Source organism: Martes martes, assembly GCF_963455335.1.
Source record: "Martes martes genome assembly, chromosome: 9".
Taxonomy (NCBI): domain Eukaryota; kingdom Metazoa; phylum Chordata; class Mammalia; order Carnivora; family Mustelidae; genus Martes; species Martes martes.
Window position 1 is genome coordinate 128,074,684 of NC_137896.1, and position 16,255 is coordinate 128,090,938.

At 39.1% G+C, this 16,255-nt stretch overlaps 1 protein-coding gene across 1 annotated transcript in view; it reads left to right on the forward strand.

Annotated features, from left to right (window-relative positions):
* The window catches only part of NBAS (NBAS subunit of NRZ tethering complex), a 319,994-nt gene that overhangs the window by 173 nt on the left and 303,566 nt on the right, over positions 1-16,255 (forward strand). The window contains exons 2-6 of the mRNA XM_080813961.1: positions 2,146-2,200; positions 4,341-4,377; positions 6,932-7,009; positions 7,364-7,411; positions 12,677-12,720. Coding sequence (XP_080670087.1) covers positions 2,146-2,200; positions 4,341-4,377; positions 6,932-7,009; positions 7,364-7,411; positions 12,677-12,720 — 262 coding nt within the window. The remainder of the gene's footprint in view (positions 1-2,145; positions 2,201-4,340; positions 4,378-6,931; positions 7,010-7,363; positions 7,412-12,676; positions 12,721-16,255) is intronic.

The window sequence follows — 16,255 nt, forward strand, 5'->3', positions numbered from 1 at the left end:
GCCCCTCCAGAGCTGCGGCCAGCTTGGCGCGGGCGCTGTCCGGGGAGAGCCACGTAGCTGAGCCACGTAGGGTAGTGGAGCCGGGTGGGAGGGGGAGGAGGGCTCTGCCGCTTGTGCTGTCGCCGTGGCAACGGCGCCGCGGGCTGACAGGGGTCTGGGTCCCCTAAAGCGGAAGGTACCCGAGAGCCCCCCTGGGCTTCCGAATTTGGTCGTCGGGGCAAAACCGCGGGCTCTGGGGCACGAACCTTCCCATTCGGGATCTCAGTTTCGCTTCTCCTCAGTTTGGAGGGGAGGCACAGCGTTGGACTCCAGGTTCTTCCTGTTGCCTGGATTCTCGGGGGTCCTTTCCGGGAGGCGAGGCGAGAGCTGACCGGGGCTGATCCTCTCTGCAGCGGGAGAACTTTCCGTGACCCTCCATCAACTCAGCATCTGGAGGGCCGCCGCGGAGTTCGGCGTCAAACCTTTACCCCTCCTCGGTGCTGAATTGTACCTATTGCTGTGTATTTCAGTAAAAAAGCATTTAAAGTGCTAGTGTGTCCGTCCGTGTCCCAGATAATATAAGTGTGTGTCCGTCCACGTCCCGGATACTGTTCGGGCGGTGGGCATGGAAAGGTGAATAACTTCTGTAGCGTCTACAGTCTAGATGGGAGACCATCCAGTGAGCCCTTTTCGCTACTTAGTGTAATTGCGCTGTGATAGTGGTTTGAACAAAGAGGCAGAGAAGAGTGAGGAGCTGCTGACCCGGGGTTGGGTTCCGTCCTGAAGAAGGGGTTCAAGGGGTTGGTAATCTTAACTGGACCTTGGGGTTTTCAGTTGTTGCACAGAGAGGGGACTCCCAGCATAAGGTGAACAGTAGGAACCAGGAATCCACATTTATTGAGCATATTTACTGAGTGCCTGTCATTGTTTTAGACTCTTGAGGATGCAACAAGATTCAGAAGGACTTTTGTTAAAGATCAAGGAGTCCTGACCTATGGACTCTTTATTAGGACACCTTTCCTGTTTCTTTACTGGAGAAACTGCTCATTCTCCGATCTATAAAATTTGTAGTTTTTCCTTAACCTCCTTTCCATTGCAGTTTTCTGCTCGTCTTGAATAATGTATTTTTTTAGGCTGTACCTATTGTTTTTCAAGTATTTACTTAGTTTCTTTTTGTTTTGAACAATGTGAATATTGTAGGGTATGCAGTTAGGATGTTGTATGTAGTATGTTGCTGCTGCTATTGGTGGGAAAAGTTTGCATATTCACTCCTTAGCGCCCACTGGCTCATTACGGGAACATTGCAGAACACTTCACATTATAAATCGATTAAAAAAAGCACAGCATCAACTTACATTGAAATGTCATAGCACTTTTTTTTGGTTTTGTTTTTGTTCTGGTTCTATTGATTTCACCTATCCTTCTTCAAGCTCTTGGAGGACGATTACATCTGTTTCATCTTTATAACCCTCCCCAGGACCAAACTGTGTATTACTGATCAGTGGATAATCAATTCATGTTAGTGGAGTGAAATACCTTTTCTGTCCTTTTCAGTTGTATCTGTCTGCACTTCCTGTATGTCCATGTTCCTCTCTTAACAGCACATTAGTACATCGTATTCATTATTTGTAGTGTCTGCTATTGTTTAGCTTAGTGTTTAGTCTATACTTGGGAACTCTTTAGTATACCACTTGTGTATCAGTGTGCGTGTTGGTAGCATTTTCTCTGTGGATGTACAACAAATACTCAAATTTGCCTGCAGGTACGAGTTTATTAATCCACATGAGCACTTCTCCTGCAAGCAAAGATTATTTTAGGCCTCTCTAACCCACCCAAGCCGACTGCTGAACTGACAACCAACATGGTCTTTGCCCTTCACGACTTCTGTCTCTGGACTGGTGTTTTGATATTTGGTGTTTGAGTCTCCACCTTCAATCCTTGTCCTCCCCTCAAAATTTGATGGGACAAATGCTTATAACTCTACCATGCTTACTTTTGCTCTCACGGTTTTCAGTCCTGCTTTTACTTCTTTTGTTTCTAAATAGTGGTTTTTAAATATTTGTAACTTGCACCCTGCACTGAGTATTAGCAAAGAAACGTAACTTTATGAATTGTGTGAGTATTCCTAGAAAATTCTCAAATGTAAATTCTTTTTTCCCATTGCAGTCTAGAGGCAACCGAAAACATGGTGCATCCTTTATCATCACAAAAGCGATTAGAGGTAAATACAGCTTATTTTTCTCTATATAATGATAGATAATTTCTTCTTTCATTTATAGCTTTACTGTTTTTGAAACTTTAGGAAATTTATTTATTTATTTATTTACTTACTTTTAAAAAGATTTTTATTAATTTGTCAGAACACAAGCAGGGGGTAGCAGCAGGTAGAGGGAGAAGCAGGCTCCCCGCTGAGCCAGGAGCCTTATGCAGGACTATATCCCAGGACCTTGGGATCGTGACCTCAGCCAAAGGCAAACACTTAACTGAGCCACACAGGTTCCCAAAAACTTTAGGAATTTTAAAGTGTTCTTTAGACTTATAGAGCCAGATAAACGTGAATAACGTAAATGTTACCTGAGTTTAATTTTATATATATACATATATATGTATATGTTTTGACTATATATGATATGTGGATATATATGTGTATATATGTGTATGTATATGCACACATTTTTAATCCAGCTTAGAGGTAAAGTAAGGCTTAAGGTTAACTATTATGGATGTGTTCTAGAAGAACTGAAGAAAATCAAACCCAGTATGTGTCTCAGAGTCTGGACACTGAAAGTGACAAGCTGTTTTAAGTGGTTTACATGATGTTCCAGCAACATCTGGTTAGAGTTACTCATTTAAAAATTTGATTAACCAGAGCATTCATGTAACTTCTGACAGACTTTGCATATGAGCTCAGGGTATCTGAGAAAGACTTGAGCACTGGCTGCATTAAGTTGGTGCCAAGAGAACTTCATTTATATTTATTGATCTAATCCTTTATTAGATCAGCAAGGTAGGTGCTATTACAACTTCATGTTTTTAGATGAGGAAACTTGTCCAAGGTCACTCATTTGGAATTTGACTGCATTGTCTTTCTGGCTCCAAAGCTCATCCTTGTAATAACTGATGAATTTGAACTACTTACACAGAGCAGATTCAGTTTCAAAGGAGCTAAGTACTTGAAATTAACTATAATTTTATCTTCTATTATAAGCACTGGCATATTCAATTTTCATTGTGATTAATGTTTTAAAATTTTGATAATTAAGAAAATGTACATAAGTAATAAAATTCATATAGAGAAATTCAGAGGCTATGGATAACCACAAATTCAGATAAATAATTTCTAATTTTACCATCTGGAGGGAATCTCTTACCCTTCATTCTTTTTTTCATTGATCTACACCTACGTATTCACATTCCCATACACATTTTAAATGAGATCATATAAAACATTATTTGTCAATAGTGTAGTTAATCTTAAAAGCAAACTGTCACTTATCAGCAAAACTCCTGTTTATTCAGGAATAACAGAATTGCAATTCAGGACAAGCAAGTTATAGTAAAACTATAGCTAAGTCCAACAAACAGAGGAGAAGAACATTATTTTCTGGAAGAGGAGGAAGCTGGGAGGGGTTGTTTTGGATGAAAGTCCAGGGGAGAAAGGCTTTCAGGGTGATGTTGGTTTCTTATCGCCCGAGTTGCAGGGGGAGTCTGTTTCTTGCAGGCGGTGTGACAGTACATTGGTACAGGTACATCTGTTCCTTCTTGGGGCCTGTAGCTGATGATACTTTCCTCTTGATTCTCCTGTTGAGGCCTGACACTTCTTCCTGTAATCGATGTTGAGAGGTCCTGCTCCCCCTTCTAGCCTCCTAACTCTACTCAAGTGAGGTGTTCCCTGATTTTCAGTGTGGTAGAGATTTTGTTTCCCCTGGACTTCTGCATTTTAAGTGTTATTATTATTTTTTTTTAAATCTTTGCTGTAAAGTACAAAATAACACCTTAATTTTTATACAAATATTTTTGTTTTAAAGGGTGATTACTATGACTTCTACTCCTTGGTTTTATTAAAGCCTCTTTGGTGACATTTAACATCTCAAACCACATTTCCCACATTTCCTTTTTGTACTGTTAGGAAATGCTTGAAGTTTCGAGTAACACAAACTTGGGACTTAATATACAGAAATGTCTGATCTTATAAAAGTTACAGTGTATATTAGATTATGTTCCTTTATTTTAAGAATTTTGTTCTCCATATTTTGTAATGACTCAGTCTGCAGTTATTTTAGACTTATCATTGAAGCTAATTTGAAAGCGATTCCTAAACAATAGCTGATTCATATTTAGTTTTGTTATTTTTATTACAGATCGTCTATTATTTTTACGCCAATACATCTGGTACAGGTAAGTGTCTCTTCTGAATGTCAAATACAAATATTATCCTACTGATGACTTAAGTTTTCAGAATTGAACCCCAGATTGTGAAACAGATGCTGACTTTCAGGTGGATGAAGTAGACCTTTTCAAACAGTTGATACATTGACAAGATATCTCAGTCGACTTCGGTAATTTTTGTTCTTTAGTCATTAGTCAGAATATCTCAGGAGGACTTCTGGTTTCTCTGGTGAGTGTTGTCAGCCTTATCTTGAATGCCCACATGATGGGTCTGGAGCTTGGGGATCTTTTTATTTTATTTTTTTAAAAGATTTTATTTATTTATTTGACAAAGAAAGATCACAAATAGGCAGAGAGGCAGGCAGAGAGAGAGAGAGAGAAGCAGGCTGCCCGCTGAGCAAAGAGCCTGATGCTGGGCTCCATCCCAAGACCCTGGGACCACAACCTGAGCTGAAGGCAGCGGCTTAACCCACTGAGCCACCCAGGTACCCCGTTGGGGATCTTTTTAAAAACAATTTTGTTCTTATTGTAATAACAGTTCTTGTGGTCAGTATTCAGTCAGGGAATATGGTCCTTTGTGTTTCAGGGAAGGTCCTTTGTGTTTCCATTCTTGGGTACTTTTTCATTCTTTTGAGTGTTAAGTCTTTTTAGGCATGGTGTAAGTGTTCAGCCTTCAAAGGAAGGAAGAAATGATCATTTTGACAAATGATATAGTTGTGGTTCTGGACAGGTGTATAGGAATTGTTTCATAGATCTTTTTAACACAGATTGTTTAAGAATATCTAATCTTAAAAGCTCCAGAGATAATAACGTTTTATAAAAGCAACCTTTGGTTTTCTAGATTAGCTCTGATTTTTTTTTTTCCTGCTCTGTGTGTGTGTGTGTGTGTGTGTGTGTATAAATTAAATTTCTTATTGGATTTTATCTTTTTTTGGAGGTGTGTGTCCATATGATAGGGTAAAGAGTTAAGAGGTGCTGAGGGACAGGGATGGGGAGGAGTATTTGAGAGGTGGACTGCTTTTCCTGAGCTCACTGGGTGATCTAGCTTGCTAGTCCTGAACATCTTAAAAGGGGAAGTGGGGCAGAAAATAATGTCAGTATACCCCGATGCACCATGAAGTGATTATTTAATCTTCTACGTGATATGTTACTTTCATAAGTAACCTAAAGTTAACTGAGAAAAGTTAAGCTTTTGCTCTTCAGTTTATAGTAAAGAAACCTAAAGGTTTTGGGGACAACATTTGCTTCAAGTGGTTTTTTCTTTTAAAGTTTTTTTTTTTCTTTTAATTGTGAATTATTATGAACAGACTGAGAATTATAGAGGCTGTAAGTCTGAACAAGTTTATTATAGTGTTATCTGCATGGGAATTAGGCAGTTGTCGCTGTTTGGTTCAGATGGCCTTCTCCCTCTTTTTATGCAAAATGTTATAACTCTTTGCCCCCCTCCCCCACTTCCCTTCCAGAGGAAATTGTCATCCTCAAGTTGATGGTGTCATTCACATGCATGTTTCATATCTTTGTTATAATAGTTCTGCAACTACCATGGTATAAAATATTTTGTGTTTCAGACATGAGTGTAAATATGCTGAATGTCTATTACTGATACTTTTATCCTGCTTTTTTGTGTTCTAATTTCCATAGTGTTTTTCTCTCTTTTTTTTTCACCAGCTGTTTTCTTTATTCTTCTTTTCCATCTATTTTCTTGATTTCCTCCTGGGTTACTCTTGATTTGTTGTATCTGCCCATGCATTGATGGTGAATCCTTTCCTCCTGTCTTTTGTGAGTGATGTTATTGTGAGCTTATGCTTGGCAATTCTCACACCTCTTGAGTGAGTGGAAATTGCGGTCTGATCTTGCTTGTAGTAAAGGCTTGGGGTTTTTCTTTTTCATAGGGATTTCATTCCCATCCTCCCACAGCTCAAATTCCAGACGGAGATGGTATTCCTGAATGACAATGACCCCCTCCCCCCCCACCCCGCCCCTCCCATGTTGAGGTTTGTCTAGTTTCCTTTTCTCTGAGAGTGCAGTCCTGTCAAGGGGTCAAGGGTGGTGCTGGCCATGCCAGCACCTCCCTTCCAGCTCCTGTTCTTTCTACGCCCCCGCAGCTCCTTTCCTGTCCCCGGTGTTGTTTTCTCTTTTGAGTTCTTGTACCTCTACCCAGTTCCCCTTTCATTTCTAACACTTGAGGACTCCTTTTGTTCTTATGAGTTTAGCTGTATAGTAGAATTTGCTAGAGGTGAGTCAGGATTTCTAGGTGTGTATAACAGGAAGGGTTTCTTACAGGCTCACTGTGCTATGTTACTGGTATCTTTGATGTCTTTTCCTTAGAAAGGACATAAAATTTATGTATTTGAACATACTACCATGTTTTTCTGGAAAAAGAGATATGTATGTGCTGAACTTTTAGATAACTAATTAATAACTCTTTTGGGTTTACCAATGTTCAAATCTTCTAATGGAAAAAAATCTTATCTTCCTATAGCTCTATATGCTGTTTATAATATTTATTTATTTATATGTGTCTTTTATGATTAGATTATAAGTGGCTAATGTGTTGTTTCAGCCCTGTGCCTTTTTTGCTCCCTGATGGACTGGTTCGTTTGGTTAATAAACAGATAAACTGGCATTTGGTACTTGCAAGGTAAGGTGTTAAAAATTTGTGTTTCTCTACTGGGATTAGCACTTAAATTTCATTATGGATATGAATTTTGGGGTCTTTTAGCTTGCAGTCTTGATTTTATTTATTTTTTTATTGTATGTGAATTCACTTTGTCACATATGATTAGTATCTTTTAAATGTATTAACTCAACTATATTGGATCATTTTTGTGTACGCTTTGGTACCTTTATACTCCTTTAAGATCAGAAGTTGGGTAATGGAAGATGTGAAAGCATTTAAAAATGATTTTTAACTTCTTAAAGTCATTCCATCTTTGTTGAAGACTGCTACAAATAATCATATAGAATTTTTTTTTCTCTTTCTCTCCCATGAAAGCAATGGAAAACTTTTGGCTGCTGTTCAAGATCAGTGTGTAGAGATCAGGTAATTGTTAATGTTATTCGTATTTAAAGTTTCCCTTGAGAAAATTTTACTTGATTTATGGGAACTAATAGTTTTGGAGGGGTGAATTTAAAGGGATTTTACCATTAGCACACATAATTTTGTGAGGCCTCAAACATCACTTATGTCAGTTACAGGGTGAGAGATACTTTGTCAGAATAGTAGAGTCACGGGGCGCCTGGGTGGCTCAGTGGGTTAAAGCCTCTGCCTTCGGCTCAAGTCATGATCCCAGGGTCCTGGGATCGAGCCCCGCATCTGGCTCTCTGCTCCGCAGGGAGCCTGCTTCCTCCTCTCTCTCTCTGCCTGCCTCTCTGCCTAGTTGTGATTTCTCTCTGTCAAATAGATAAAATATTTAAAAAAAAAAAAAAAAAAAGTAGAGTCTACTTCCCCAAATCAGTCTGCTGTCACCTGAGAAATGTTACTTTTTCAGTAGACCAGGCATATCTTCAGAACTCTAGAAGTCTTTCTTGTTTGACTAGTTATTGCGAAGTCAGCTAAAGCAGATGCTCAAGAAGATATTAAAGTAGGGACCACTTTGTTCTGTTGGCATAAAGCTCTGGATGGAATATGAGTCTGCAAGAGACAAAGACTATGTATGACTTGAGACCAGTGATAGTCTGTCATCTTGAGACATTCAGTGGTTATTATAGTCATATCTAGAAGGCTTCTCTAACCTGGGCTTTCCATGTACTTTTTTTTTTTTAATTTTTAAAATTTTATTTATTTATTTTTATTTATTAGAGAGCAAGAGCAGGATGAGGGGCAGCTAAGAGGAGAGGAGAGGGGAGGGAGAAGCAGGCTCTATCAAATAAATAAATAAATAATCTTAAAAAAAAAAACAAAAACAAAAACCAATGAGACAGATTTTGGGATGTCTGGATACCAGTCCAGACTTTTTCCTAATACTTCATTATTCTTGACTAAACATAGTATAATGAACACTCAGTTGTTACCACACTGGTTTTAGCTTTCTGTTTGTGTAATTTCTTTTTTCAGTTATCCAAACAGAACTGGACCCCTCCACTTGTGGGGGAGTAGACAGAGGTTTGCCCCCATTGGGGCATGAGCTTCAGATGTGGAGGCTTTGTTTCCTGATCCCTCTTAAAATCATCAGGATGGAGATGATTGGCAGTAATGACAGGCTTTCAAAAAACTACATTTCTTAATTTGGCATGGCTTTGATAGGCAAGTCCCTCGTTTTTTCCTATAGCATCAGTAAGCATCAAGTTGGCACAATTTTTGGACTTCCCGTTTGTAGGAATGGGCAAGTACTTGCTATTGCGTTTGTTGCAGGAATGTGAAATCTATCTTTTTGAGAAATATGCTTATGATGTGACTTTATGTATAGCAGTTAATCCTCAAAATTTCCATCTTCCTCCCATGAAATGAGAACATCAGTGGAATGATCTTAGGTGTTAGGATCAGAATGTGCATGTGGGGATGGGATTGAGAGGCCAGTGAAGAAGAGTTTGACCAAGGTTTTATGGAACTTGTTAATACAATTTTTGATGAGATGAAAAAAAATTGCTTTTATAAAAGGATTTGCTACTGGATTGTTAGAGTGTAAAGTATTTATAAAACTTGTAAACATATCCAACTCTAGGAATTCACTCATGTATTTGAGACTATGTGGTGAGGGAAGTTTTCTAGGCAATGGAAGTATGCTCATCAGGATCTTATTCATCTGATGCATAATTTGCAAAAGGTTTTGATAACATTAGTATATCTAAGGAGTCTTACATGGTGAGGGATGGATTCCACCAGGAAGCTTTTCAGGAACACACTCCCTATGGACCCATCCCTCCCCATCACTGCTTAAGTACTAATCCGCTATGCTCCTGAAAGCAACACTGTTATACCTAATGGTAGGCTAATGCTAATGGTGTTGGGCACTCTTATAAGTGCGTTGCATGTGCTAATTCATTTAATCTTTGCAGAAGCCCTGTGAGGTAGGTGTTGCTATTTTTCTCCATTTTAGAAATGAGGAAGCTGGCACAATATGGCTAAATTACTTGCTTGAGGATTTGAAATCTGCCATTCTAGCTTTAGTGTTCCTGCTCTGAACCACTCATCTCTACTACCTTTTGATCATGTTGTTGAGCCATATATGCATGCATGCTTACATTTGGGTTTCCCCTGGTACAGTTAGGACCTCTCATTTGCACAACTCCAGGGTTGTCATTTTTTAAAAATTCTGCATGAGTGGGATCTGGTGTCTCCAAGTCCAGTGACACTGTGTGTTCCTTGGACGCAACCCCTGCCCTTTTCCCCTAGCAGTGCTAGAGAGAGAGAAAGAGAGAGAGCGCGTGTGCATGCGTGCAGGAACATGCACAAGCAGGGGGCGGGGCAGAGAGAGAGGGAGAGAGAGAATCTCCAGCAGACTCCCTGCTGAACGTGGAGCCCAATGCAGGGCTTGATCTCAGGACCCTGAGGTCATGACCCAAGCCAAAATCAAGAGTCAGATGCTTAATCAACAGCCAGCCAGGCACCCCTCCCCAGTAGCTTTTATCTCCTTGGACTTAATAGGTGCCTAGTTGATGTTTGGTGAATAAGTAAGGTGTTTGTGAGTGGGATAGAAGAAGCAGATGCTGGGACGACATTACAGGGCATAGTCCACTGACTTGCTCAGAGCTGGAACGCAGTCCCCCTCGCTGAATTGATACACGCTTCGTAGTAACCTGAAAGGAAGAGTGTTTGAGCAAAGATGCGGAATGGTTAGGAAAGAAAAAGCTCGGGGTAGATCCTCAAAGTAAAACCTTATGCACAATGGCTATGCCTGAGTTTAAGACCTTTGTTCTCACTATTGCACGTTTGTTTTTTGTGCTGCAGTGAAGACACATCGAAGGTCAGATTGGCTCCAGTAGTGCTAGTAGTAGGCACGTGGGATTCGGTCACTATTTGTTGATTGTATTTGAATATGAAGGACCACTCTAGTGTCTGAGGTCATTATTTCATACTTGGAAGCAGTCATAAATAGGCAGTGTTTTTTGAGGAGAAAAAAATGAAAAGCTGAAACACATATTAGTTTAAGTTGAGAGAGAGCCCTGCCTTTTGCAACACTGTACCAGGGCTGCTGTTCCCCAGCATGTTTGTAGTGAGTGGCCAATGACTCCCGTCATTTGCGCTGATACGGCACACCTAACCTGCTTGTGTGTGGGGCTCATGTAGATAAAAAGCTGACTTCTTGTGAATTGCTAATTTAATTTGTAATTTGGCAGTAATCCCATAAGTATAATATGTGTTTCCTTTTTTCCTAAAGAGTGAAGTAACAATTTCTTACGATTATGGGCTGCTACAAATACAGGAATTAATTAGGAGCCATCTCAGAACACAACAAAAAGCATTAAAATAAGGACTTATAAAAAAAGGGACCTTCCCCCCAATTTGCTTAAGTGAATATATTTGTGAAGTTTTGACAGAAACTATTATTTCCATTTCCCCAGCAGAAGAGCAGCTATTATTTGTGATGATATTAAGGATGAAAGTAAAACACTGACTTAGGTCTAGTTTGTGCTAATTTATACGTAATGTCTTTTTAAATCCTTCCCTAAGCTATGAAGTTGCTCTTACCCATTCTATGTTATTGAGAGGAAATAAAACTCCTGTTGAATATTTTGTCCAGGTTACCCGGATGAGCTGAAATCAGGTCAGCCTCACTTCAGAGACCATGTTCTTTTTTTTTTTTTTTTTTTTTTAAAGATTTTTATTTATTTATTTGACAGACAGTGAGAGAAGGAACACAAGCAGGGGGAGAGGGAGAAGCAGGCTTCCTGCTGAGCAGGGAGCCTGATGTGGGGCTCCATCCCCAGATCCCAAAACCCCAGGACCATGACCTGAGCCAAAGGCAGACACTCATAAACTGAGCCACCCAGGCACCCCAAAAGCCTGTGTTCTTTCTGCTTTATTCTACTTGGAGGCTGAATAGTCAATTTCTTGAAGAAATTTATTACTGTATTTATAATTAGCTTTTGTCTGTCATATTTTAATAAATAATACTTTTTACAATTTTTTTTAAAACTGATACTTATCATTTTACCAATATTAGAAAAGAGTTAAGTATTTGAGAAAGAAGAACTATAAATTACCTACAGGTCAGCCAAAATGCTGTATGTTTTTTATACCTTTTCTGTGTGTGGGTGTGATCTTCAGTCCAACGATACGTTCTGTACATTCTATTTGATACTTATTTTCTTGATAACTTATGGGAAGATGTTGTATTTTCAAATCATGTACAGTAATTGCATAATATTTCATTGAGAGCATTAACAAAATCTAATCTTCTACTGGCAGTATTTTTTTCTTTCATAAATTAGGCTGCATGAATTTCCATGAGATTTGTGTGTATCTGTAATTATTTCCCAGGGATAACTTTATTAAAGCAGTTGAACTGCTAGATCAAATTACTGTGGGCATTAAGGTTTTTTGATAATTGTTACTTAATTATATTCTAGAAGGTTTACCAATTTTTATTTTTAAACATATAATAATTATATTACTTTGACAAATATTTCAAGATCACAGATTTTAAATGGGTCACTGGTAACAACTATGGTCACCTGTTAAAGCTATTTGGTTATTAAAGCAAGACTTTTTTCCCTAAGTGATTTAAACTTCGTAATATGATACAGACCATAGTTCTTGACCAAGATCGATCTGTGGAGCTTTAAAAAATATCAGGGCACCTGGGTGGCTGAGTGGGTTAAAGCCTCTGCCTTCAGCTCAGGTCATGATCCCAGGGTCCTGGGATCGAGCCCCGAGCCCCGAATTGGGCTTTCTGCTCAGCAGGGAGCCTGCTTCCTCCTCTCTCTCTGCCTGCCTCTCTGCCTACTTGTGATCTCTGTCTGTCACATTAAAAAAAAAAAAAAATCTATAAATGGTGTTTTCTAAAAAAAAAAAAAAAAAAGTTGCATGGGCCCCATTCCATTTTTGCTGAATCAGAACCTTTGTGGAGGGGCCATGCATCTGTATTGTATTAAAAGACCATTCTTCATCTAACTTATGCTTATGTAACATACACTATATACATATATACACTATTCCAGGTGTAGCTCTGTTTCTGGTGAAACAAGATTGGAAGAAAACGTTGTTACCAATGGAAGGGTCTTATTTGAGCACAAATCCATGTCTGAGAGAAGGACTGGTTTAGTGTTGGGCAGACAAGTTGTCTAACATTTTTGTGGGGTTTCATAGTATGACAAAATAGTGTTGGGGTGAAACTGTTGGCTTAATTTTGCACATATTTTGCAGGTCTGCAAAAGATGATTTTACATCTATTATTGGGAAATGTCAAGGTAAGAGTTTCCAAAATATTGGGAAAAAATGAAAATTTTAAATTTACAACAGTTAACAGTATTCCTTAAAAGGCAGAGTAGATATTAAATATTGATAAGGATTGTTGCCACTCTATTAAAATAATTTTAAAACTTCTTAACTGATTTCTCTTACTGCCTTAAATGTTTTGCTTTGTCCATTTTGGACATTTTGAAGAGATTTGAAATTGAAACTGTTTTAAGATAAAAGTCTATGTTAGTTTTGGGATACATTATTTGTGTCTGTAGTCTTTTTTTTTTTTTTTTTTAAATGTAATCTCTCCACTCAGTATGGGGCTTAAACTCCTGAGCCTGAGATGGAGTCACGTGCTCTACTGACTGTGCCAGCCAGGTGCCTCTAGGCTTTTATTTTGAATTCAAAGCAAAAAAAAAAAAAAAATTATGTATAAGTCAAGAGTTGATTAGATACAGACCAGTAAAAAAAAATCTGGGATTTGCTCTTTCTTCTGATGTATTCAGCACAAATTACTATCATTTATGTATCTGAACCATTTTGCAGGGTACTAGGGATATGACTGTGAGCAAAAAGGCACAGTCCCCTACCTCTTGAGGTATAGAGAAACTCAGAATATAATTACTAACTTTGATAAATCTGATGAAGGAAAAATACAGAGCAGAGTGAGCGCTTAACCACGGCTGTGAGATGAGATTGTTGAGAAAAAGTGACTTTGGAAAGCAACCTAAGGGGTGCGTAGAAGTTAGGAGAAGCCGGGGGCGTGTTTCTCTCTGCAGGAGCAGGTACAAAAAGGCAGAGGGAACCTTATGGGAAGGTGCTGTTAGGTAAATGCAACTATTCCCCGTGTTTTACTTAGGGACCTGCAGTTCCATCTGTCTGACCTTGGGTCAGTTTAACAGTGTCCTAGTTGTAGGAATCCTAATGATGGTAATCGTGGTTGTTGTGATGATGACAAACATTTGGAGGGTCCTTACTGTGTGCCAGACACTGTGCTTTATATGCATTTTGTCATTTAACTGGAAGGACGTAGTATGCGTATTTTATCTCCGGGGAGCATAAGGGTAAGATGATAAATCCTTGGCAGTGAAAGAGCAAGGAGAAGGAAGACATCGATAGTTCTGAAATCCACAAAATGATCGGAATACAGAGGATTTCCCCAACTTCTCTGTGGTAATGGTGGTCTTAAGCTCCTTGGCAGATGTGCCATTAGTGAGTGGCTCAGGGCAAGTTTCCCTCTCATCTTTCTCATTTTTGTTCATCCACATGTGTTCAGAAAATTAAAGATCAGATGTGTGAAAGATGTTTTCGGTTTTCTTATGGATGGTGATATTCTATTAGTATGTCAGAATCGCCGTACTTCTGTAATTCCACACCTGCTATTTGATAAGGTAGTAATAGTTCTTATGGAGTTGTCTGTATGCACAGTATGTATTATAACTTAAAAGCAAATATAAAAATGCCTATTTGTTCATATAAATTGACCTCTTGTAATCTGTTCCTTGGCTCTGTCCCCTGGATTGTCAATGATACCATTGTCCGTACCAAGCCAGAAGTCAACACATTTTCTCATTCTTTTTCCTTCTCTTTTTTCTTTCTTTGACAAGTATTAAGCTCTTGTCATGTGCCAGGCACTCCTAGGTGCTGTGTATAAAATGAGGAGTAAGCTACAGGCGACCTTGACTTAAGGGTTTGCAGTCTGTCAGGGAAGACAGAAATACTTCACTGCAGCTGTACTGACACGGTGGGGAAGCATCGCCTTTGTGGAACTTCAAGCCCTGGTAACCTGTGAAGATGTCTCTGGCCTCTGCTTCCGCCATCACAGCCCTAGCTCAGGCTTTTAACATTTTCACGAAGTTGTTCCCCCGCCCCCCACAACAGTCTCCTCACCAGGTTTTCTTCTGTTTGCCTCTCACTGATCCATACTTCACCCCACTTGCCAAACTGATTGCTGTTAAATGGGAATTCCATCCAGTTATCCTTCAGATCTGGCTTCCTGCTTTCTAGAAATGTGACCCTGGACAAGCTGCCTTACTCTCTGAGCCTCAGTTACCTGTCGTGAATGGCACAATGTTACAGACTGAGTTGTGGACAAAAATAACATGAGCCAATATATGTAAAGCTCTTAGGATAACGTCTGACACATACTAAGTACGTAGGAGACTTTAAGCTTTCTTTACCGCTGCCGCTACTAGTCCTGTTCTGCCTAAAATCTTCAGTTGTTCCCCATTGACTGTAGAATACTGCTCATTTTTTCTGACCTTTCAGTCAGTCTGTCCCTTAAGATCCTCCTGCCGTACAGCCCGTGTTCTAGTACAAAGCAGCTCGCGCTTTCCTAGCCCCATTGTGCTTTTCATGCCTTGGTACAGATGGTTCCTTTTGCCTAGAAGCTCTGCTTTTCTATTTAATTAATGAGTCTTGCGTATTTTAGTTCAGGCATCCACTCTCCTGGGAAATCTTCCCTTCCTGCCCGCTTCCTCATCATTTGGACATCCTTCTTAATGTTTTCCTAGGACGGGTTTGTGCATGTATCGCCACACTGAAGCTAATCTTTTTTTCCCCTTAATTGTTGATTTGCTTGTCTGATTGCCCATTAGACTGAAAATTCTCTGAAGGCAAGGCTCCCATCTTACTCAACTTTTTTTGTTCCCGATGCCCAGTGTGCTGTCTTACAGAGTAGTCACCCAATTCCTGATGCTATCAAGTGGGTAATGGCACTTGGGAACTATTACAATGATTTTTATGAGTTTATGTATGAACAAAGTATATTTGCCTACTCCTATGAGTTAATTCTAGAAATTTATGACTATGTATATTTATAAAAATTTGTATATATGTATATAAAATGGGTAATTGTCATGATATTCAGGGTTTTTATTCCTTATGCACACAAACGTGTATACATACCACAAAGAATAGAGAAGGGGTTCTGTTTGCTTAGTACTCTGTTGAGAATACTAGGAGAGCAGTGTTTGTGCAAGCTCTAGCATCTTTTGAATTTGCTTTCAATTAACTCCTCACCAATGCTTATGAAAGTAGACCAGACCCAGTTTACGTAATGTGTAAGGATCAAGAAGTTCCCAGAAGAATAATTTAGGAATAAGTATTTAATTACCTTTTTCCCAGTGCTGTGCTTTTGTTGGGTGAAGGCTTGGGGAGTCTGTGGTGAGCTGTTGAGAAGCATGTTCAGAATGTTGGAGTGATTCAGATGTGCAGGGCCCTTTTAAGCTGTGACTTTAGACACTCACTCTTAGCCAGTGTGTAAACTGAGAGATCTGCAAGTTAACATGAAAATGGGAAGCTTAACCCTCTGTATTTCACACAAATTATAATATATTTGTTAGAGGTTTTAGTGTGTACAGTTAATGTGGCAGCATGGATGGGATAATAATGCTTTGAGAACTAATGTTTTATTTTGTTGGCTTCCAAATGTGTGAATTTATGACCTTAATGCTGCATTAATGGCTTCTTTCCATTTCATATAATTTGAGGTAATGATCATTTGCTTATTATCTGACTCATCTTTATGGGAATAACTCTCAT